Source organism: Triturus cristatus, chromosome 9 (genome assembly GCF_964204655.1).
Source record: "Triturus cristatus chromosome 9, aTriCri1.1, whole genome shotgun sequence".
In the NCBI taxonomy this organism is placed as follows: domain Eukaryota; kingdom Metazoa; phylum Chordata; class Amphibia; order Caudata; family Salamandridae; genus Triturus; species Triturus cristatus.
In genome coordinates this window covers 149185390-149208754 of record NC_140592.1, presented here as the reverse complement: position 1 = coordinate 149208754, position 23365 = coordinate 149185390, and the positions used below count along the sequence as shown (strand labels likewise).

Genomic DNA, 23365 nt, shown 5'->3' with positions numbered 1-23365 from the left:
ACTCTCTTGCTCAAGCTTTTAAAATACTGAAAGTGCTTCCTGTCCCAGGCACACTTTCACCACCATTGTCTAAAACCAACTACATAAAACTACTTAACATGACAACACTCAAGGGTGCATACTGTGCACCCCGGTAAAATGATGCAGAATCACTTTCTGGTGAATTACGTATACCACAGGCTTCATTTTCCCTTTTGAGGCATGAGAGTGGTGATGGCCCACGAACCCATTATATCTTTTCCTAAAGCACGCCTTGATGGATCCGGAGCGGTGTAGTCTAGTCTCTAGACATACTTTGGGGCTCCCCACTGGGCCTGTCTCAAATTAAGAAGTTAAAGGTGACCATTTCAGATAACCAAAATGTAGTACACATTTAGTCCTACTTGAATGACAGACAATGAAGTGTCAGCCTTAGAGGTTTTATTTTTTAGAAATGTAGTACTACAATGTATCAAATCAATTAGTCAATAAATCAGTGTGCAAAGTTCGATTAAAGTTCAGAATCAATCAAGAACTCAGTAAAGTTCAGATCAGCAAAATACAGAGTAAAGAATGGGGAAGAAATCTGGCATCGATTCTCCTTCTAAGGAAAGGGGAAATGGCTCTCCTTTGCATCAAGAAATGTCACTCTTATTTAGGGTTCTAAACAAAGAATTTCATGCATTCGCTGCAGTAGTACATGGTTCACGGGCCCTTAGTAAGAATCCAGCAGAGGGGACCTTTACAACTGAATACATTCAGCAGGATTCGTGCAATTCTACAACATAGCACTTCTCCTAAGCAACATCTGCTCATGGAACAGAAAAGGTTCTATGATCAGCAATTCTCCCTGGGACCGCCAGATTACCCTTGAATGCGTATACTTTATTCAGAAGAGTCGGTGAAAGGCTTCCTCCTTCTCTGTGGAACACGTTTAGTTTTTATTCTAGTGAGACATGAAAATAAAAATCTATTCACATGGTAAAATGAAGTGTGATGGAGTCTGAGGCCTAGTTTGCCTTAAGTTAGCTAGAGTACAAGTTTTAATTACTGCAAAGCATTACATTTCAGCAACACAGCTATGTCAAGAGCATCACTCACAGTCCCACGGGGTGATTTTATCTGTCAAAAAAGCTCTTGGTTGCCAGGGGAGGCGGTGGGGCAGTGGGCCACAGAACACGTTTGTGCTTTAGCTGAATTTTCGCAACTCTGAGTCCTGAATGGTAAACAGCCTCCTTAAATTACTGTAAACTCCACAGTGAGTTGGGTTGATTGCAGAAATTATTCCTGGAATGGTGCAGAGCGTTTAAGAGTCAACAATGCAAGTAAAAGAATTAGTAATGTGGATATTAAACCAAGTTTATAAAAGTGATCAACATGTATTACCTAACACACTAAAATTTGAGTGAAAAATTATTTATTTATAAATAATTTATTTATAAATATAAATAATTTACCTGGGATGGTGCAGAGCGTTTAAGAGTCAACAATGCAAGTAAAATAATTAGTAATGTGGAGATTAAACCAAGTTTATAAAAGTGATCAACATGTATTACCTAAGACACTAAAATTTGAGAGAAAAATAATTTATTTGTAGGAGAAAATTGGTGAAAATTTCAATAAATATGAGTATGTTCAGTTAACATCTAGTCCATCCCATGAGTGCACGTGGTCGGACTGAAGCTTTAGGTATGAGCCAGTCACATGACTCTTCTTGCCTCCCTTGCCCGCTGCCGAGTGCTGGGTGAGCAGCAGAGTGCAGTGTTTAGGAAGAAGGGAGTAGAGCACATAAAATCCAGCTGGATGTGAGGTGTCCAGCCACCATCCTGCTTTCCCTACCATTGCAAGGGCTCAGCTGAAAGCCAATATATAGGAAAATGTGTTCTGAGTTTATCAAAATATCTTAGGAAGATTACCAACACATCCTACCTTACTCTGTACGATAATTACCAGAATCATTGTGTGGGTCTCGAACGAGAAAATGATAAAGCTGCTGTGAACCTGTGAAGTAACAGCAGCATTACAGCTCGCTGGCTGAATTACAAGTCTGCGGTGAATCCAAGGCTAATTCTGTAAAACTCTTGCCACATGGTATTACCCCTGTATTTACGTGAATATTAAGTAGGGCTGTCGTTGATAATGGCATTTTCCTACCTTTTGCTACTAATAGCCTTTTGTTAGTAATAGCCTTTTGCTGATGGTAACCTGTCACAGCATTTCATGATGTCATATGGTATTACCGCTCCTATCAAAATCTGTGTTAATAGTAGAAGTGCGCAAGAATCCAAGTATGTTCATTTATGCCTCAGATGTCACCCTCTAAATGAGTCAATTGCTACTTTGGTAGGTTTTTATGTTTTAGCATCACTTTTGAATAGAAGTAAAAAGTCATCAAAGGAAAACAAACAATAACTGGAGGTGGCATTACTTAAAATTCCGGAAAATTGCTCACTGTTTAAACTCTTTAATTAAGAATACCCTGGCAATTCTACAGATCATGTGATAAAAATAACTTGATAATGTCATTTATAAAGTTATTGGTATGAGGTTCTGTAACATTTTGAAATCTGCTTGGGTCATCTTTATCACTCCCTTTAGTGAATTGACACGTGACTTGCATCTGGATCAGATTGCATGTTTGCTCTTCTGGTTAATGCACCTGCTGCAGTGCAACTAATTCAAACCTGGTTGGTGCGGACCAGCCTTTTATCATTGTGAGGTCAATGATAAAATGTGTGCGTGGGAGGTAGTCTTTGCGAGCACAGCCTTAGGATAGCGCTGTTGGGATGTTGAGATATTATTATAATAAATATTAATATCATTATTAGGAGTATCATTATTATTGTTGTTGCTGTTATCTTTAGGAGTATTAATATGAAGAAATATAAATACCTGGCACATTATCTGGTGCATTAAATATTCCAGGTTGGAGTGATATATCAATCCTTATTCAGCAGTCTTTAAGAAGTATACAATTCTGTTTTCTTTTGCAGGCATTAAGCACAGGTTCCTTAGAATATATGCCAGGGGCAGATGTATGCAGTTCATCTGGTGGAGTAAGTTTTCAACATCTTTTAATCACATGATAAATATGTTTGCTAATAACAAATCACAGGGCAGCATATAAGTGATCTGATTAGTTCTGTCCTGTGTTTTGTTGTGTACATAGATTTGTTCTGTGTGTGCCTGATGTTCATATGTCTTGCATGTGGTGAAATTATGACAAACCATTAGTACCGACTTTGATTGTATCAAGAACAGAATATACTAACACAGTGGACTTGGCCAGTATTGCAAAGATGTATTGAAAGAAGTGTGGCAAACCATCAAAAATGCTGTTATTGGTTGACAACTATATTAGGTTATTCTTAATGGTAATTTAGAAATTTAGTAGCATAAACCTGTGTTGAACAGACAGAAAATGTAAGCCCTGTAAGATTTACTACCTAAAGGTGCGTGTTCTGATCTCTTCTCAAATTGGACTGTGCTTCACCATGAAATTAATTATGGTAAGGGTGTGTGAAATGTGAAATTTGCTGACAAATCTTTGCAGAGTGACAAACCTGGTAAAGTTATGCAAACTTTGCAAAACTTTATGAGAGAGCAAAAGGTTTTGTTGATAAATTTACCTATGACGTAATTTTTCTTTAAGATAATTCTACCGTTAAAAAAACTTTATCTGCATGACCTTATTTTCCAGGATTATTTCCTCTTTCATTGTGAACTTTGCAAAGGTTACGAAGTTTGTAAGGTTTTGAAAAATGAGATTTGTGATGGAAAATCTTTGTAAGTTAACCCCCGCCAGTTTTAAGGGTGATTTGTTTTGCAGAATCTCGCGCTACAATCCTAATTCATGCATTCATACCCATATAATTCACCTGAACTCTCTGGTGCAAGATGCTGAAAGACTTTGGGTCTGATTCACAAAGGTATTTTCTGCTGGAAACATGTTTACAAATAAAAATGCCTCCTGTAGCACCTGCCAGGAATCCACAGAAGTATTTGTTGCAGGTTTCCCCACCATTAGTGCGCAGAAATCTACAGTTATAAGTGGAAAGTGGGCATTACAAGCTGAGGTGTAAATTGTAACCACAACAACCCTCACAAACGTATATTTTTGGAGCATTCACAAACTCCAATCTGATCCCAGTCACTCTAGAAATAGTTGAAAATGTACTTCATCCAGGGGCTGAAGAAACTCTCCTTCCACGACGGGAAAGGGAACTGATCACCACTAGATTTCTTGGTGGTTGAGGTAAATTTTGTATGCACAGAGAAGAAAAAATAAAAAAGTGCATTTGCCCAGTTTGCTCCATTCTCATGTGCTTAAATCTGTGATATATAGATTTTCAGAAAGGTACTTGAGGTCCACAGGAGATTTAAACTGGCATTTGCAGTAATACACCTATACGCTTGCACCTTGTGAAGCTTTCTAGGAGCCCTTCTGGGTATGCTTGGATAATGAAAAAAGGCGTACAAGTACATTCAGGAGATGATGTAAATCTTCGCCAATACTTTTATGGTTTTATTTTGGGAATCAAACCCTTAGATGTTGGCAGATGGTAGCACAGCCATAAATTGGTAGCGCTCTCGAGTGTTTCCCCATTGAACTCGTTCCCTTGCCCCACTTGTAGGTGGGTAAATGCTGAATTTCTGCTATTGGAGTCTTGGCCAGCTCTGCCAACAGAATGCTTTTACCTAACAGTCTGCCTGCAGTAGGGCTGCTGGGTGACGGCAGTGGTAGCGCTCAGATCTATTTAGGGTGGAACTACCACTACTGTTTTCTCCTTCCCGGGACCACTATGCAAAACATGCTGGTCCAGGATGGAAAATGTTTCAAAAAGATGAGTCTCTTAGACATTTTTTGTTTGAAAGAAAAGACTCATCTAAGGGTGAAATTGCAAAGCTCATTGGCTCACTGGTCTCCAATCATATCTTCTCTTTGGTGCTTCTGTCAGGGGTTAGAGTTTGCAGTTCTCCTTAAAAATGGAAGTATCCAGCTCAACAGTAGTACATTGGCTGTAGCCCTGATCAAAATGGAAGATAATAAAGTCACCATATGCTGACTGTGTGCACCAAATACAGAAGATGCAAGATAAGAGATGACAACTGAATGAGCAGTCTTGCATCTTTTGTATTTGGTGCACACAGTCAGCATATGGTGACTTTATTATCTTCCATTTTGATCAGGGCTACTCTATATTTACATTCAACTGTAAGACCCCAGATATATGCTTTTAAGGAGGCATTTCCCTAGCTATTTTGTAAGAATTCCTTGACTAGAGTTATTAGGTGCAAGATGAAATCTTTCTTAATAATAAAGATCTGGGAAATGTCAATCTGAGCGGTGGTTTCCTTCTGCCCATCCAGTTGGCTAAAACTTTTTTTTATTGTAGTTTCATCTGAAATAACCCAAGAGTGTATCCAAGCTGTAGGTTAACTGGCAGATCCAAAGTCAACAAACCCTCATGGCAGTTTCATCTGAAATAACCCATGAGTGTATTCAAGCTGTAGGTTAACTGACAATTTCAGGAGATGCTAGTACCATATCTTGCTAGAGTTTTGCTAGTGAAGAACTGAAAATAAAGTGCGTTGCCTCCTAACTAGTATTCAGTTCTCCATGCATTTAATAATGTAACCATCATATAAGTTTCATCCTCCCAGTATGTGTGGTTACTGAATAACACAAACTCTAATATACCCCTTAGCGCTTTGGTATTAGTTGCAGACAGTGCTTCATTTGGGGAAAAAAAAATAAGTGCCAGGGTTGTTTTAGGGAGGCCACTGCAACCTGCATCATTCCATGCCCCTGCCAGCACTATGACAGAACCAACATAAGCACTAACCGTCGCACTGCTACAAGTGTCAGAATTCAAACCATCAAAGCAACCCAAAGCTATAATAATGGTGTGCGCAACAGACGTTATTCATTTCTAATGTATATTAACTTAATAAACAATGTTCTTGTGCATATCTCAAAATTTCACAGATAGCGTCACCATGTGGTGGACTGTCACTAGAGCCGGTGCTGACAATTAAGTGCTGGTGCCGAGCACTGGAAACCACTGGCTCAAATTAAGCACTGATTGTAGAAAACGTCTTTGATGGAGTCTAATGGTAGGTCCTTTGGGAGGTAATAAAATGTATATTTCCAGGCTATTTTAAAATGTGTCTCCTAGCCTAATGATTCAGTGAGGCACAAGGTGGCAGTGCCTGCTGTCTTCCACACTTTACAAATGGAGCCTTTTATAACACAACTAGTGGATTAAATCCCTCTATCACATGCATCAGAAATCAGATTCATATAATGGCCCGTGCGTGGATTTTAAACTAGGTGCCAGTCCCCAAAAAAGAGTGCCGCAACCACCCACTCAAATTAAGCATCAGCGTCATATGATGAAGGAGCACACAAACCTCTTTATTTTGTCCAAATGTCAGACCTTTGTATCATACGGCTACTTTTGATATTGAATTGTAGAATGCCACCCGCCCTGTCAAGTGCCACGCATGTCGCTTTAGGGTAATGTAATTTAAACTAAGCTCCAGCGCTACGGCATGAGGGGGAATTTGTTGTCCCGCAAACAAGAAGAAGAGGCAGCCAAACGGGATAGCTCTAATTCCCTGCCTTGTTGTGGATGCATTTGCTCTTTTTAATTAGCTGTCAGACAGTGACACCTGGTGGCAGCCAGCTCCATTGGGTGAAAACAGCGGTAAGAGCTCTGCTGACACATGGGCAAGCTTACATAAGCAACTGAGAAGAGGCGCACTGACCCACCAGGCCTCAGACTGGGGCGGTTTAACACTTGCCAACTGTAGTGGGCAGGGCACAAGTCCTAAAAAAAGAAGTGGGGGGACGCTCCAAGTTAGGTGGTGTCACCGGAAGTGACGTCACGAGATGGAGTCCCCACTAATTAACAAAGGTTAGAAGGCGATGGGGGCAGGTTCAAAGGGCAAAGGAGAATGTTTACGTTGGAATTAGTCACCATATTGACACTCAAAGGAGCGGGGAAATTAAAGATGCGCTTGTTCGGTGCGTATTTATTGCCCACAGTAAATTTGCCGGTCTCCATCTGAAATGCATAAACACATACTGACCTTTTCTAATATACGGCCACGAGCGCCCGTCTGTCATACTGAACGGCTCCATCAACGTGAAACAACTTAAAGAGCTCTGTTCGCCCTCTCTCGACAATAGAAGGTTAGGTTTGGTGAGTGCTGAGCGCGCGCGCAGGCTCGGGTACCGGCTCCATCTTTTGGGCAGGGTGGACGGCGTCCACCCGGTAAAAACCCGGTAAAATAAGTGGGGGGACGCCGTCCACCCGCATGGTACCCCGACTCGAGCCCTGGTAGTGGGTGAGTGCAAACTGTAGTGTGACTATAGTGGGTGGACCTGCAAACATTGATGTTTGCACGTCCAGTTTAAGGACATGATTTTTTTTTACATTTCTGAACTTTCGTCCGCCAACAGGCGGGAAATGCCACTGAATGAGAAATACTATATTTTTGCAGGGTTTGTGTTTTGCTGGCAAGGCAGTGGTTGCCACGTGACCTGCTTTTATGTGATTGACACTTTCTGCCAGTTCTGACTTTGCAGTTCGATTGATTACCTATTAACTGTGTCAGTTGGCTACATTAAATGCTAGTTTAGCACCTCATCAGTGCTTGAGATGATGCGCCTTATTAATGTCAATGAATATACACGTTTTTAAACAGCCTTATGAATTGCATTCATGTGCAGGAGTTGATATATCTCCCACTACAGCAAATAGCATTGGAATATCAACACAACTTAGCTGAGCTGCACTTATGTTCAGTGTGTGCAGGGTGGTTCTCGGGACATGCACTCATTAAATGGACAAAACCGCTTGTATACACTCACCATCAAATATCACTCGAAGTGTCGCACATAAGGCAATCAAGTGTCACACATAAACACAATGAAAACACAGAAATGTCACACTTAAGGAATCATAAAACTTGACAACTATACACCACTACTATTAGTCATTATATTTTATATGTATGATATATATTATGTTATATTTTACAACCTTGGGAGCGTATGTGGCGTAACAGACAGAGCTTCCGACTTTGAAACTTGGGAACCATTAATTATCGAGTCTCAGCTTCGGCTCAACAGCCTATGATCCTGTGCCTACAATAATGATTGTATCCTTGTGTAATGTAACAGGTGTTCATTGTAACACACTCCAATACCTTTGGTTCGAGTTCATGCTATATAAAACTACAAAAACAAAAAAATCCTTGTCTTGATCGTCATAAATGACGATGTGGCAACCGATGTCCACAAGATGGCAGTCAAAGCCAAAATAACTGTGCTCCTTAAACAGTGTATTTTTGAAATATTTTCCAAACACGATAGAGTTGGTTCTTGGAGAAAGACTGCTTTCTTTAAAGAACAACTGCTTAGAATCACAAAATACGTGAAATGCTAAGCAGAACGTTTACAAAGAAGTTATTACAGTCTGGTAGGAGGTGGAGGGGGCCAGGCTGCTGTAACTTTTTTTTGCAGTTTTATATAGAGTGAACTGGAGAAATGCATTGGAGCGCTTTACATGAGCAACAGTTACATTACACAAGGACACATCCATTTTTTTGTTTTTTGGGTAGACACGGGAAAAAAAGTGACTTGCCCAGAATCACAGGATGTAGAGTCGATACTGAGAAGCAAACCTGGTTCCCCATCTCCAAATTCAGTAGCTCTGGCTGTTATGCCACATTCTCTCCAACATGAGAGCTGAAATCACTCACAGACACGGAAAGATTACTGGTTGCCAGTAATTCTTGACCCTGCGGCCATGTCCGCCACATCACTGCCTTTTCCTCCACCTGCACACCAAACACCGCTGTCTCCAGTCCACGCTAAATGGGGAGGCAAGGATGAGAGGTACCTGATACACCTTTAAACGGATTGGGCTATCTTTGTAGGTGTGGAGTTTTCCTAGACCTTTTGACTTTGAAAACAATTATTTATGTAATATTCTTCTTAATCTGGCTTTTCAGCCAGCACTCTTCATCTATCAGTGTCTGCTATTGGGCGTTTCTTACTTTTCTGTCGTCTGCTATTGCATCTTTATGCAAGGGGCAGTAAGACATCGCACTTCGACCTTTGGCTAACTTTACTATGTGTGAGGGCATTTATTTCTAACTACAAGTGCCAAACTACAAATTGTCCTAGTTGTAAAGAAAAATAAAGGCAGTGGCACGCATGACATGACAGCTAGATTTGGGGTACACTTTATGGACAATCGCCACCACTCACACACTGGTCACCTGATTGTGAACTGCAGGTATGTCCCTGGTGATGGGATTCAAGGAGTGGTCTGCAGCAATGGTGCGAGTGCTTAGCTGTGCTTCTGCAGACTAGAACTGGCCCTCCTGTCCACAGCCGTCCACCCTCTCTGCAGTGGTGGCCCCGCAGAGGGTGGTGGTGAGAGTTGCTGTGTGCAGTGGATGATGCATGGTGTATGAGGCAGGTACAGGGGAGGTGGTTTCATAGTGTGAGGGAGGGTTGCAGGAATGTCCATGCTAAGGCCAATCACATCAGTGTGGTTTCTGACTCTAGTGATGTGGGTAGTTTGATCTTATGCTACTCTTGCTGGTTCTAAAGTGAAAGAATATGCCACTCCTGCCTGAGGTCATCCTCCATATCTGTGTGGGAAGTCTCCAGTGGTGATCTCCATGGAGTTTTTAATGGGTTTCCAAATTTCTTTGTTGAATGTGCAAGGTGAGGTTGCACACCTCCACAAAGCCTTCAGCCTCAGTGTGCCCTGCGGCTGTTTTATTGAACGTATACTGCCGCCTTGAGTTTTTGGAAACTTGGACTGACTGTGTGCACTACAGAAAGTGCGGCTCAGAGCCAAGCACCCTAGCAATAGTTGGGAATGATGTTAAGTGTGTCCACAAATATACGTGAGTTGTGCCACTCTGCGGCTGTCTTATGCTTCACAAGTTTCCAACTTCAATGTTAACAGAAGGGTTTGTAAATCACTCTTCAGTCTCCTACTGAGATTTGAGTGACTGAAGACAGCAAATTAATCTGCATTTATAATTCGTTTAAAAAAATGGCAAATTAAAGGAGTGTAAAGAAGTAAATGTAAATGTCAAATGTCAAGGTACTTATAGAGCGCACTGTCACCAGACGGCCACCTTGTGGTGTCGCCTTTGCGGTTTCCTGGCGCTGATACTCATACCGCTGTGGAACCCCTCCTGGATTTCCCTGTGAAGTGTCCACTCCTGGGCACCCCCAGGGTGAAGCCAGGCATCCTTAGCACTGTTGGGGCCGGTGTGGAGGCTAAGCAAGCTATTGTCCAGAGTTGCAGCGTGGGGCCCATGATTAGAATAGGCACCGAGGCGAGAATAGACAGGTCCGAGGAAATTGAGCCGGAGCCCCGCCGAGGCGGGAATCGAACCCTGGTCCCTGGCCAGAACTCTGCTTCAGGGTCTGCCGCTCTAACCATTGAGCCACACTCCTCCAGCAAGTCCTCAAAAATATGTACTAGAATTATTTTTGCCTATTGCAATTTTTATTGGGTGTAATTTTAATTGTTTTTGGTCCCATCGCCATTTTGTTTGCGTGCAATGAAACCTTTAATTGTTGAAAGTTTTAAGAGCCTTCTTTCTGTATCATGTTGCTAAAGGAGCCTTTATGGTAGCGGCAGTGAGCTGGCCCATTTATGCAGAATTTTAATTTGCTAAACTAATGTTGCTTGGCCTACAATATTGAAGTGTACTTCTTGCAAGGTGAGATGGTACAAAGAGATGTGTGGGGTTAGGTCAGAATTGGGTGGACCTTCCAATGATATTGAAAGATGGCGTTACTCGTAATATGTGATTGAAAATGTGTGATTGTCTAGTTCTACAATAGTATGCATTTATCGTTAAGGTTTGAATTGTAAACCACGTTTTTAGTCGAAAGTGGGAGGCATTTGTACCTCTGTCATGCCTAGCCACCTCTTCCACATAAATCCACTTTATCCACGCACAATAATCTCCTCCATTCTAAACTAAGGAAAAAAACAGCTCTTCCTTTGCTTACTATAAACCCACACACAAACCTGTCCATCAATTCTCATAGACGTTACACTTCTATTCACAAACACACACACTCTTTCTCTCTTTCGCTCCCATCAATTAGCAAAGGCATTCACTAATAAAAAGCTAGGTCTATTGGCTTTGTCAATGGTTTGTTTATATGTGCATATATAATACTGTGTACCAAAGTGTTTTTTCTCCAAATCTGTTAATATTTTTTTCCCCAAACACTCGAAGAGACTTTGCAGCCCTAATGTGTATTTCTTGGGAAGGGCACCTAATAGACTGACTAAACTAATTTTATTCCATTATTAACTCGTGCTCTATGTAAACACAACTATATTTTATTAATTTTTGTTAGTCCTGACTAATGAATAAATGTATGTTTTTGGCTATTTCAGTGTAAACAAGCTTGCTAACTGATAGTCTAAATGTGATCATAGTTTCGATTGATAATTAATATTCTATCAAATGAATGTTCTTCACTGAGTTCTTTTGAGACTCTTTATTTGAAACTTAGGGCTCATTAGCCACTCGGATATCTCGCGTGGTTTACCAGTTTGATTGCTCTTTGGACAGAGCCGCATCTGCGCGTTAAAATTGACACATTGTTTCGACTTGACCCTGCTGTCCACATGAATACACCCGGGGCAGATCCAAAGTCAACAAACCCTCAGGGTCCTACAGCTCATTCCCCAAAACCCACACTACAGCTATCACAAAAGGTCCCAAACGCAGGGGTGACTGGTATCTCAGAAGAGTGACGGGGTAGGTGGCAGGATTATGAGGGGGACGGGACGGATGACGCAAATAAAAAAAGACGACTTATCCGCCGCATCACTGGATCGCCGCATCGTGCTCTTCTAAGCTCCTCTTCTGCTCAGGCACAGGCTCCACCGGCCAATCCTGACGCTGCTCTCAGGCTGCTAGAGGCAGCATCAAAGCAGCGTCAGGATTGGGCTGAGTGCCGTGAACTTGCACTCCCAGTTAGACTGGGAGCCTGTGCCTGCTGTCTCCAACCCGGCAACTTGCACTTGTGCCTGCTCTCAACTCGGCACCACCACCAAAACTTGGCGGCCAAGGGAAAAAAACATTAAAACCTGGTTTATTATAGTTTACTTTTCGCATTTAATGCTGCGGGGGGTGGGGGGGGGTACTCCATCATAGTGGAGCAGCCGCCGTTGCACAAATGGAATGGAACGTGGGATTAAAAAGGATTGCAAAGCCTATCTGGTTATCCAGAAGTGCTTAACCCCACATTGAAAACAAGCATTGGCATAGCCAATAGGTCTTGCCTTTGGGACCTTATAAGTGTTTAGCCATGCAACAGTTGCGTAACTAAATACTTATAAGGTCCCAAAAGCGAGACCTATTGGCTATGCAAAGCGGCCTTGCGGCCGTGAAAGTGAAAGTGATCGCGATCGCGATCACGATCAAACATCAAAGCGTTAAAACGCGGCGCGCGCACCCGCGCACATGCACTGTAGCTCTAGGCTGGCCTGGTAGCTCTTTTTGGAGCCCTCTCAATAAGTCTCGCCAGACCAGCGCATGCGCTGGGTCAGGCGAGATCTAAAAACACTACTTCAGGTACACTTTCAAAGAAAGTGAGGGCATCACAGTTGTAGATTGTCAATCTTTTCAAAATAATGTTTCTGCTTTTATCAGTTTACATTAAGTAATGAATCATGGGGAAACACTGCTGAGGTGTTTCATGCTTATATGTACTTTCTCAAGGTTTTGTTTTATGAAAAATACCTTATTTGCTTTAAACATCTCATACATTTTTGTAGTTTGTGTGTGGAAGATGATTATTGATTTCACTACCCAAGTCGAACTTTTCCATCTAAAACCATTTCCATCCTTTCGGAAATATACTTCACATATATCTCCGCCTCTCGTGAAATCCTCAAGACATTGTACGCCACTGGAATAGTGACCCGCAAAAGACTTGAAGCTGTTTGTGCTTATGCCCCATCTCAAAAGAACATCCCTGCACCTTGCCATTACGGCACATCCGGCTCAATCACCAGCCTTCACTGGATTAACAGAAATCCTAGAAAAGAAGGATAGAAACTTGTGTCTAGGTATTCATGAGAGCTCGGCACATCCTTTAGCACAGTCCGTCTCACGTCTATCGCAAAATCAGCGTTGCATCTGTTCTCATTACTGTATGCGACTGTGTGCTTATGAAGGATGATGAGCCCACTCCTCCCCATCCCGCGCATCCTCAGTGATGTGAGACCCACATCTAATGTGGGCACTGGCATCATGCTTCTGAATTGTCTACACGCCTCTGCATTGAACTGCAGCCCCACTCTTGATTACTTCATTTACATTTTAGCAACAGATAAAACTCAGTATATTTCGTTAGAAATCAGTCCTGTGTTGCTTCCTTTACAGTTCCTTCATCTACTCTTTCATATTTAACATTTATATGGTCCCATCCATGCACTTATTCAGAAGCTCATACGTCTGCTGATATATAGGTATAACCCATGCTGGGGTGTAGCTTCCTTTGATGCAGCTGGTGCAGTGGCACTGAGACCCATGGGCATAGAGGTCCACTGAACCATGATTATTGCTGGATTTCACAGTTTCACATTGGCCAGAGCCCCCTTTCTTTCCTTACACTGGAGCCCCTGGCCCACTGGCTATGTCACTGCAACAATGGCTCCCTAGAGATAGGTCTCCAAAGACCATTTCACAACTATGCTTACATATGGGAAGCCGCAGAATACTATTTAGAATAAGTAGCCTGAAATTGAGCATCTTCAAACCTGTAAAGATTAGCCACTTGTTTCCATCACTTCTCATGACACTTATATTTTAAAGACTGGGTACTATTTTGGCCAAAGACCTGGGTGATTTCTACAGAAGCATCTCATCATGTCCGCACCAATATACTCCTTGAACAAGGAACCCTATTTATATAACTAAGAAACAGACTTCTTTACTGTAAGAAATTGGGTTATTAGTTGAGAGGGTTGGAAGCACCACTCAAATAATAAACACAATCCTTGTCCGGATGAACCACAAAAGGATCCGGTAGCTTGGCACAAGGCGGTCAGGCTTGACTTAGAGGCAATGTGTAAAGTGTTTATGCAGGACTCAAAGAGTAATAAGGTGAAAACACAACACAAGAAAATAGATAAATGGAGTCAATTTAAATAAATAAAATGACAGCAAAATGACAAAAGTCCAATCATTAAAAGCAGGGATATGACTTTTCTAAAATGTTGTGTGAAATAGAGCCACAAAGCACAAAAAGCTACTTGCAGTTTTCTGGGTGCACTGAAGTGGGGAAAGTCACAAGTCCAGGCTGACCGCAATGGAGCGTGAGTCAGATCCAGGGACTAGGTTCATCCAGGGAGAGAGTTTACGTCTCAAATCTGCATGATGACAGTGGGCCACAAAGAGGTCGTTGTCAGTGGAAGGACAGGGCAAGTGTTGTGGACGGTCGCTGTTGTAACACGAAGGGCTGCTCATTGCTGGAGCTGCACATTGGTGGTCGACACAGACAGGCACTGTCGGCACAAAAGTGCCGGTCTCGCTTGAGCCTTGCGTTGCTGGTCGTTATGGACGGTCACTGTCGGCGTGAAGAGCAGGTCTCACTGCAGCTTCATGTTGGTGGTCGTAGAAGGTGGTCGATTCTCAGTACGAAGAGGTCTCAAGGAGACAATAACTTCTATATCTTCACCTTTTGTTTGTGAGGATCACACTCTGATGCTAGCCAAGGGACAAGGACCTGGGGGGCAACTCTGGGAGATCAGCCCTCACTCTAGGAACGGCCAGCAGCAGGGCTCAGTTAGGTCCAGCTGGTGCTGGTCACAGCTGGACAGTTGCAGGGAGACTTTGGAAAGATTGTTGTGTCCCTGTAGCTCAATCAGGAGGTTATCCAACTGACCCTTGGAACCACTTCTGAGGGGCTGGGTTCATGGCAAGCTGGTCTTCTTTCTTCAGACAGCAGGGCAGTCTTCCTTCAGAATCTTTCACAGTTCCAGGAGAGTTCTCATGAGACATTCAGAAGGTGCCACTTTTACCACTGGTGCCAGCCTTTGCGTGGAGAATTCCCTGGCCTACCACCAAAACTGATGTGGGTCAGGACTTCCCCTTGCCCTGGTCCTGGCTTCAAACTGACAAAGGCAAGGGTAGGCCTAGTGTCAGGTTCCTTTGTGTTTGCTTCTGACAGGCTCAATTGAAGTGTAATCTGGGCAGGGCACAACTCCCCCCCCCTCCCCCCCCCTCCCCCCTCCCCAACACTCCTGTCAGGAAGGCCAGCTGCCTTCACACATGGCCCTCTTTTGGATCTGTCTGGAAGCAATACACACAACACCACAATCAAGCCATTCACGGCCTTCTGACCCTGGACACAGGCAGCAAGCAAATTTAGTTTAGGCATTAAAAAGACAACTTTATAAAAGTGACATTTTCACAGTAGTAACTTAAAACTTGACTTTACCATTAAAGAAGATTTTCAATTATCTTTAATTTGAGTGGAAACAGCATTTCTCGTTCTGGTCCCAAACTGAAGTTATCACTTATTAAGTGTACTAAGGCCATCCAGTGTTATTATATGGAAGAGATAACCTTACAACAATGAACAACGGCTTTGAGGTTTTCACTTTCAAAACTTGTAAAACTTAAATACACATGCCCTACATTTTAAATACCAAGCACCCTGCCCTATAAGTTTTAGAGCCTACCTTAGGGGTGACTTACAACTAATAAAAAGGAGGCAAAAGGTTCATTTTGCTGGGTTGAAATGGCAGTTTAAAACTGCTTCATAAGCTGCAATGGCAGGCCTGAGACATTTTATAAAAGGCTATTTTAGTTGGTAGCACAAAGAGGGCTGCAGGCCCACTAGTAGAACTTAATTTATGGGCTTTGGGTATGGGTAGCACCATTTACTAGGGACTTAAAAGTAAAGTAAATGCACCAATCAGGTGGAGGCCAATTTTACATGTTTTAGGGAAAGGGCATAAGGTGGTGAAGTTAAGTAACACCTCCTCTTCTTCATAGAAGTATATGAAAGGCCTACAAGGAGCAGCAGGCTAGATTCCTTCATACAGGCGTCTTGGCTCAATGGACTGTGAGTGCAGGGCAAATCTGACTCTTGTACAGGAAGTTTAAGAATGCTTTACTTGAGAAATCACATGTAGGCATTTGCAAACTCAGTGGATTGATTCTGTTGTGCTATTTTTTGTTTAAAAAAAGATAAATTCATGCATTGGTCATGCATCATTCTTTGCTGAATTAGTACATATAAATGGGGACTACTAACACGAGTGCAGTGCCAGATAGAGTGGTACTTGATACTGTAACTGCAATATCCACCACTTCCTCTTTACACCTACTTCTGCAAGCTCCAAAGTCTTCCTCGAGATCGCCATTCTTCCAGCAATGCCTAGGACATTTTATTGCTGTTTATTAATATAATTTGCTATTCTTAAACCACTGCCAATGCTATTTTTTTCAGTAGAATTTGTGCTTTCTGTCGTTCGATTGTAATGAGTTAATCTACTCGAGCAATTTGTTTTAATTTATTGTCCATTGTGAAGCACACCACAGCAGACAGCACTTTGAAAGTGATTAAGCCAATATCATATTGAAAGGCTTGTGAGAAGGATTAATTGCAGCGGCCAATGTCTTTATTGACTCCTGTATGCTCCATCAGAGATCGGTCCTGATCTCATTTCATCATGACTGAAGCAGCGTCACCCCACTGCTCTAAGAGCAGTGCAAAGGAAAAATAAAATGATGATAACAGAACGTTTTTAGCATTTTATTTTTAGTCTGGCGACAAGCTCCATGATAGGACAGGTTGGGGTTGGGATAGCGTGATGTAAGAGGGAGGAGGAGTGGTTGCTGCACTATAAATGCGCATGATGGATTGGTCGGCTTTCCTGGGCCGGCCAAACCGTCAAACGCAATTAGCACGTTCTCCACCAGCTGTGGAGAACATGCACAGCCTACCACTCCCTGTCTGAGCACTGAACCACGGCACTCAGACCAATCATGAAGCTGCTGTCATTATGACAGCAGCATTGTGATTGGCTAGGGAAGTCTGGCAGCTTGGGTGTTTCCAGGCAGGATACAGCCAGGATGGAGGAGAGGCGGCAGCTGGCGACCCACATGTAATTCTTCTTTTTTATTTTTTCTATCCCCACTCCCCCATTCCCCGCCACCGTCCCCTACAAGCTGCCACTGGACTGAAGTAAACCACTGAGTGAAGATTACTAATGCTGTTGAGCCCCCTCTGGTTGCAATACAAATGCATTGCTTCGAATGTACTTCACCATACAGCGCTCTATAGCCCCTTCCATTTCCCATTCTGCATCTAACCACATCTCAATCAGATTTTTACCTCGGTTTCTCGTTCTAAGAGCCTCAATACTGAGGCATCTTAAGTCAAATGGGACCAGTAATAGCAGAGTGGTTACACCGCAGATCTCTTCACCTTCACCCGGGGATTTCGGCTGTTCTAATCAGCCTAAATCTCTGAATGAAAGGCTGACCCAAAAGTAAGATTTATTGAGGGAATTAAACCCAGAATTACTGATTCCCCCAGTAATTCCTCATTTCTTAGCCGGTCCACAGGGTACAACTCTTAATAAGCTGAATTGTTCTCACCCCTCATCAGTAACAGTGGTGGGGGACCACTCATCATGAGAACCTAAGAAACATTTTAGAATTTAGGATTCAAAAATATATATCATTGGTAATAATATATGTCACGTTTCATTTGCTCAGTTGTAGCAATTGAGCAAATTAGGTAATTCTAATTCTTCAGGGATTTGCATAACACAACCTAGATACCAACGGATCTCTTAATAATGGATCGGATACATATAGGGTCCGCAGGGGTCTGTCTGCTAGGAGCATGCAGAGGGTGAGTGAGTCGGATGCAAATGCGGGAGAAAGGGCATGGTTTTCTTCATCGCCTGTGGCCCCTCTGCATGTTGATTATATGCCAGGTAATCTGCCGCTGATCACTAGGTTACACAAATATTTTTGTTGGTTTTGGACAACATCTGGTTTCTGTATTGCGAAATGTCCCTAAGCAATTGGAGCAAGCGTCAGTGGTCTAACATATGTAGGCCGAGCTGTGAAAATAAGCACTGAAACTCACTGTATCTGGAATATCAGGCCACCTGTCTGCGAGACAAGCTGTGTCACCAAGGTTACTGAGGAAAAAAAATAGATCTCAGGATTATGATAAAAAAGATAGCTTTTTTTCATATGCTGTGATCGTTCCAGCTGAAGTAAGCCTCATGCAGCCTTAGCTCTACGTATAAATTTCTGATTAAATGGGACCCTGATTTATATTAGGGATGTTTATTTCATCATGTGATGTTTTATGTTTTAACCTCCCCTATAATTGAAATAAAGCCCCTTCCCTTTTACTTTGATAAAGATAGTATTTACTACGTGTGTGAAGCAATTCAAGTAAAAACATCGGTGCTATTCATAAAGGTAAATTTGGTCATAAACCTAAGTTTATGGCAATTTAGTATTTTTTTTTACATTTGCCAAGAGTTCTTCAAAAGATTTCTGACTAACCCTGGGCGGACAACTACGCTACGCTCGCGTAGTTTTCGTAGTTTGTGCTACTTTGCGCTACGCGAATTGCACGTAGCACAGTGCAAAAACGCGTAACGTAGCTGGCATTTTTTGCTCGCTTGCGGTCCTCAACGCCAAGTTGGCGACCGCGAGCGAGCAAAATTACATCCCGGCGAGACTTTTTCCTCGTTCGCGATCAGCAACATCAAGTTGCCGATCGCAAGCGTGGAAAATAAACCTCCCGGAGAGATTCTCAACGCGGGAGGTCAGGTTTCTCATTGGGAGTGGTCGCGTATGCTCGCGACCACTCCCAATGAAATGATTAGCACACCCACTGGGGAGGACAGGCAGTGCACTCCGACATCCAGAAGGCCGTGCATTCGGCCACGCCCACTGAGGCAGGTGTTTAAATGAATCTGCGCGCTATGGAACAGTGCATTCATTCTCCAAGAACAACACGCCACGGAAGAAGGGACTGTGAGATTCCCGAAACGCGTCTGGCTTATGGATTTTGTTTGATGTGGGTTTCTGAGAAGTCACTTGCTTGCATGCTGCCATTAAACTACGTGAGAGAAATTCTTCTTCCTGTGGCCTTTTTTCGAATGGGTTAACCTGCATATGTGTGGATTTATAACGGCTGAATCCGGTCGTGAAGCGAGGCCCACCGCGGTTGTGCGGGTCCGAGCAAGTGCCGATTTGGTGTTTGAATAGTAAGAAAGAAGAAAGGCTGGCACCATTGCAGGGTGGTGCCTGCTCACTCACAACGACAGCAAAAAAGCGGGGCAGATGACTGCAGGTTCTCGCATCCACCCACTTGGGAAAGAACTTTGTTTTAAAATTGGAAATGATTAGCACACCCACTGGGGAGGACAGGCAGCGCACTAAGACATCCAGAAGGCCGTGCATTCGGCCACGCCCACTGAGGCAGGTGTTTAAATGAATCTGCGCGCTATGTAACAGTGCATTCATTCTCCAAGAACAACACACAACGGAAGAAGGGACTGTGAGATTCCCGAAACGCGTCTGGTGTATGGATTTTGTTTGATGTGGGTTTCTGAGAAGTCACTTGCTTGCATGCTGCCATTAAACTACGTGAGAGAAATTCTTCTTCCTGTGGCATTTTTTCGAATGGGTTAACCTGCATATGTGTGGATATATATATATATATCTATATTTTCTTGAACTCCGTAGGCTTTGAGCAGGGTTTGACAGCAACGAAGCACAGACCACAAGATAAACCAGCAAAGATTTATTCGATAGTTCCCTCGACCTTTACAGCCATGACGCGTTTCAGCCCGGAAGGGCCTTGATCACATAATGTGATGTCATGAGTGATGTCACTGACCATGTCATGAGTGATGTAATATGTGACGCCATCAGCAGTGCATTGCGGGCGCGCAAGTTATAGTTAGCTGAACTAACTATAACGGGGGAATTTCAATGGTTTTGTACAAGTGAAAAGTCCAGCTAACTATAACACCCCTGAAACCTATGGTTTTTTCAGTGAATTTCTGAGGTTTTTTAAATGCTAATTCCCAACTATAACGTGCCTGAAACCTATGTTTTTTTCTGTGAATTTCAAAGGTTTTTTAAATGCTAATTTCCTAACTATGCCTACAGAGATAGGACATGTGAAGAAAGAAGAAAAATGCACAGAAAGAAAAAAAAAGAAGTGCAGAAAGAAGCAACAGAAGTCCTCAAAGACGAAGAAAAGTGCAGGAAGAAGGATAACGTGCAGAAAGAACAAAAAGAAGAGCAGAAAGAAGCCTTGTTGCAAAATCATCCTGTACCCTCAACTTTTTCAGATGGATACTGGTGGTAACTGAGTCTGACTAACCAGTCCTAGAGCCAGTGCTATGTTAAAAGACAATTAGAATACAGTGAAAACACCTACATACACTAGGGAACATTATGCGTTGGGGTCCCCCTGTGATTAGCATGACCTCCTCTGTAAGCCCCTAGTATATAATAGGGCAGGGGGATTAAAACTACCTCTTAAAACAGGCCACAGGGCGTTTTTGCACACGTTAACTCGGGCCCCGTCCCCTCCCTTCACCACTGTGTAAACACGCCCTGTGTCCGTTTTTAGTTGGGAGATTAAGTTCATTTGAATCCTGAGGGTCCCTAGGGTCCAACTAGCCCACTAGGTACCTCCAGTAAGTGCCACAGAGCTGCGTTGCAGAGAGGTGTAAAAAGTGGCACGGCCTGGACCACCTCTCTGCAATGCAGCTCAGTGGCGCTTACTGGAAGCACTTGGTGGGCTAGTTAGCCCCCAGGGGCCCTCAGTATTGAAGGGAAATTATATCCCCAATTTAAAACGTGCCATAGTGCGTGTTTGCACACGTCACCTCAGGCCCCGTCCCCTCCCTTCATCACTGTGTAAACGCGCCCTGTGGCTGTTCTAAGTTGAGAGATTAAGTCCCCTTAAATCCTAAGGGTCCCTAGGGTGAAACTAGACCACTAGGTACCTCCAGTAAGCGCCACAGATCTGCGTTGCAGAGAGGTGTAAAAAGGGGCTTGGCCTCAGAACACCTGTCTGCAGCGCAGCTCCCTGGCGCATACTGGAGATGCCTGTTGGGCTAGTTGGCCCTCAGGGACCCTCAGTATTGAAGAGGAATTAATTCCCCAACTTACAACTCGCCAGGGGGCGCGTTTGCAGAGTGCTGCAAGGAGGGGTCGTGGCCTCCGGCATGATGCCAGTCTTTTATTTATTTTAATTTTTTAAGAAGGGGGGCTGTGTGGTTCCCCTTCTTATTCTAATTTATTGGCCCTGATGACCCCATCCCCCAGGGCCTGTCTCCTAATTATATTTTTTTGACCCCAATCCCCAGGGCCGGCTACTGTTTTTTATTACTTTAAAAAAATATATATTTATAGACACACCTAGGACATGCTGGACAAACCGTACGTACCTATCACCATGACGATTTGCGTGATATTCATTAAAAGGCGACTATGCATACAATGAATCCACCTGGAATGTATTTACACCACTAGTGAAGCTCTGACATGTCTGATGCCCTACCGTGCCTAATCCCGGTAGACACCCTTGTCGTTTGTTTATACAAACATGGGTAGCTATTGACGGGCACATTTAATACACATGCACACCAAGCCATTCAAAGGGGATTCGACAAAAATTCGACCAAAACTATGCAAGAAACCCCCCTCAGGGTTAATAAAACACACATCCACTGCCGGATGTGTAATACTTTTTATTTTACTCTCTGGAAAGGGGACGAACATCACTTGAGAGTCATAGCGCGCTCCTGGCAGAGCCCAATGCTGTGTTACACCCACCATTGCCTACTGAGTGCCACACACCTCTGTGTTGTATTCTACTAGCTAAAGCATATGCTATGACACTCTCTAGCCCATGTGCACTGTAACACCACCCCGTGAATATGTCATGCCACACTTGTCTTCGCACGGGTTATATTGCCGCATCTAACGTGCCTTCCTCGATGTGTATGTTATAATGCACAGCGCTATGCCATACATATTACAATCTGGGATCCATATCTTTGTCACAGTGCATATGCAACGTTACACTCCCCAGCACATATTTTATATTACAACTTTAGAGACTAGTTAGGTTACACAACACTGCCCTGTGCATATTACACTCCAAGGCGCATATCGCATAGCACGCGCTAGTGCCTGTGCTATCTCGCGCTCTCCAATGAATCTGTCATTGCGCACAATGTATTGCATATTATATTTCACGCCCGGTTCATCTTATATCACACTTGTTGGTGCATAGTTTATACCATACACTATATCTAGTTTTCATTTTCAATCGTGCTCTCAGGACTATGTTCTATGTAACACTGTGTTCACCTACCCTTTTCACGGGCATTACATTTTGCGATAGGGGGTGGAGGGTCAGGGGGTGTTTCTGCCAAGTGAGCCCGGAGTCACAGTCACAAACGACCTCTTCTTCCTGAAAAAAAGTGAGATTATGCTGCATACTTGTTCATATTTTAAGTAGTTCGCACAGACACACGTTTTAAAAACAATAAAGTTCCTAATACCCGCCTTCTCTGAACAGTTAGCTTGCTGCCCCATCCCCCTCCTCCCTATCCTTTGTTGTGTGAATCCATGGACTAGCCTCCTCCCTCCTGCCATGCATGGTCTGATGTGCTGCCACTGCCCTCAATTTAGTATGATGTACCAGTCCACTCCTCCTGCCCTCCATTGCCCAATTCTATGCCCCATCATTGACCTCCTGCTTAAACTCTGTGCTTAGCTTGCTGCCCCTATTCTCCTTCCCCCTGCCCTCCGATGTCTTTGTGCATGCCCCTGCTCCATCCTTTTTGCCCACCATGTTCCATGGACCTGCCACTCCTATCTACTCTGAGTGTTCTGTTGAGCTGCCACTCCCCTCCCACCTGCCTAGAATTGTCAGATGACTGTAACCTGTCCCTGCCACCTCCACCCTGCCTGTCCACATACCATGCCCCTATCCTCTTCCTCCTGTCCTACATGGTCCATTGTACTGCCACACCCTTCTGCCCTCCCTGGTCTGTTGTGCTGCAACTGCTCCTCCTGCCTGCCCCGTGTGGTCTGTTGTGAGGCCCTTCCCCTTAACTTTCTTGTCTGTGCACAGGTCCTGACCCTCCCTTCTATCCTCCATCGTCCTTTGTGCATGCCCCTGCACCCTCCTTCTTGCTCATCATAGCCATTGTGCTGCCACTAACCCTCCCACTTGCCATGCATGGTCTTCTGTGCTGCCATGGCCCCTCCCACCTTCCCTGTGTGGTCAGTTAGC

General features: G+C 43.5%; 1 protein-coding gene across 1 annotated transcript in view; it reads left to right on the top strand.

Annotated features, from left to right (window-relative positions):
- FGD3 (FYVE, RhoGEF and PH domain containing 3) overlaps window positions 1-23365 on the top strand; it is a 555238-nt gene that overhangs the window by 483485 nt on the left and 48388 nt on the right. The window contains exon 15 of the mRNA XM_085624596.1: window positions 2973-3035. Within this exon, the coding sequence (XP_085480722.1) occupies window positions 2973-3035 (63 nt within the window). The remainder of the gene's footprint in view (window positions 1-2972; window positions 3036-23365) is intronic.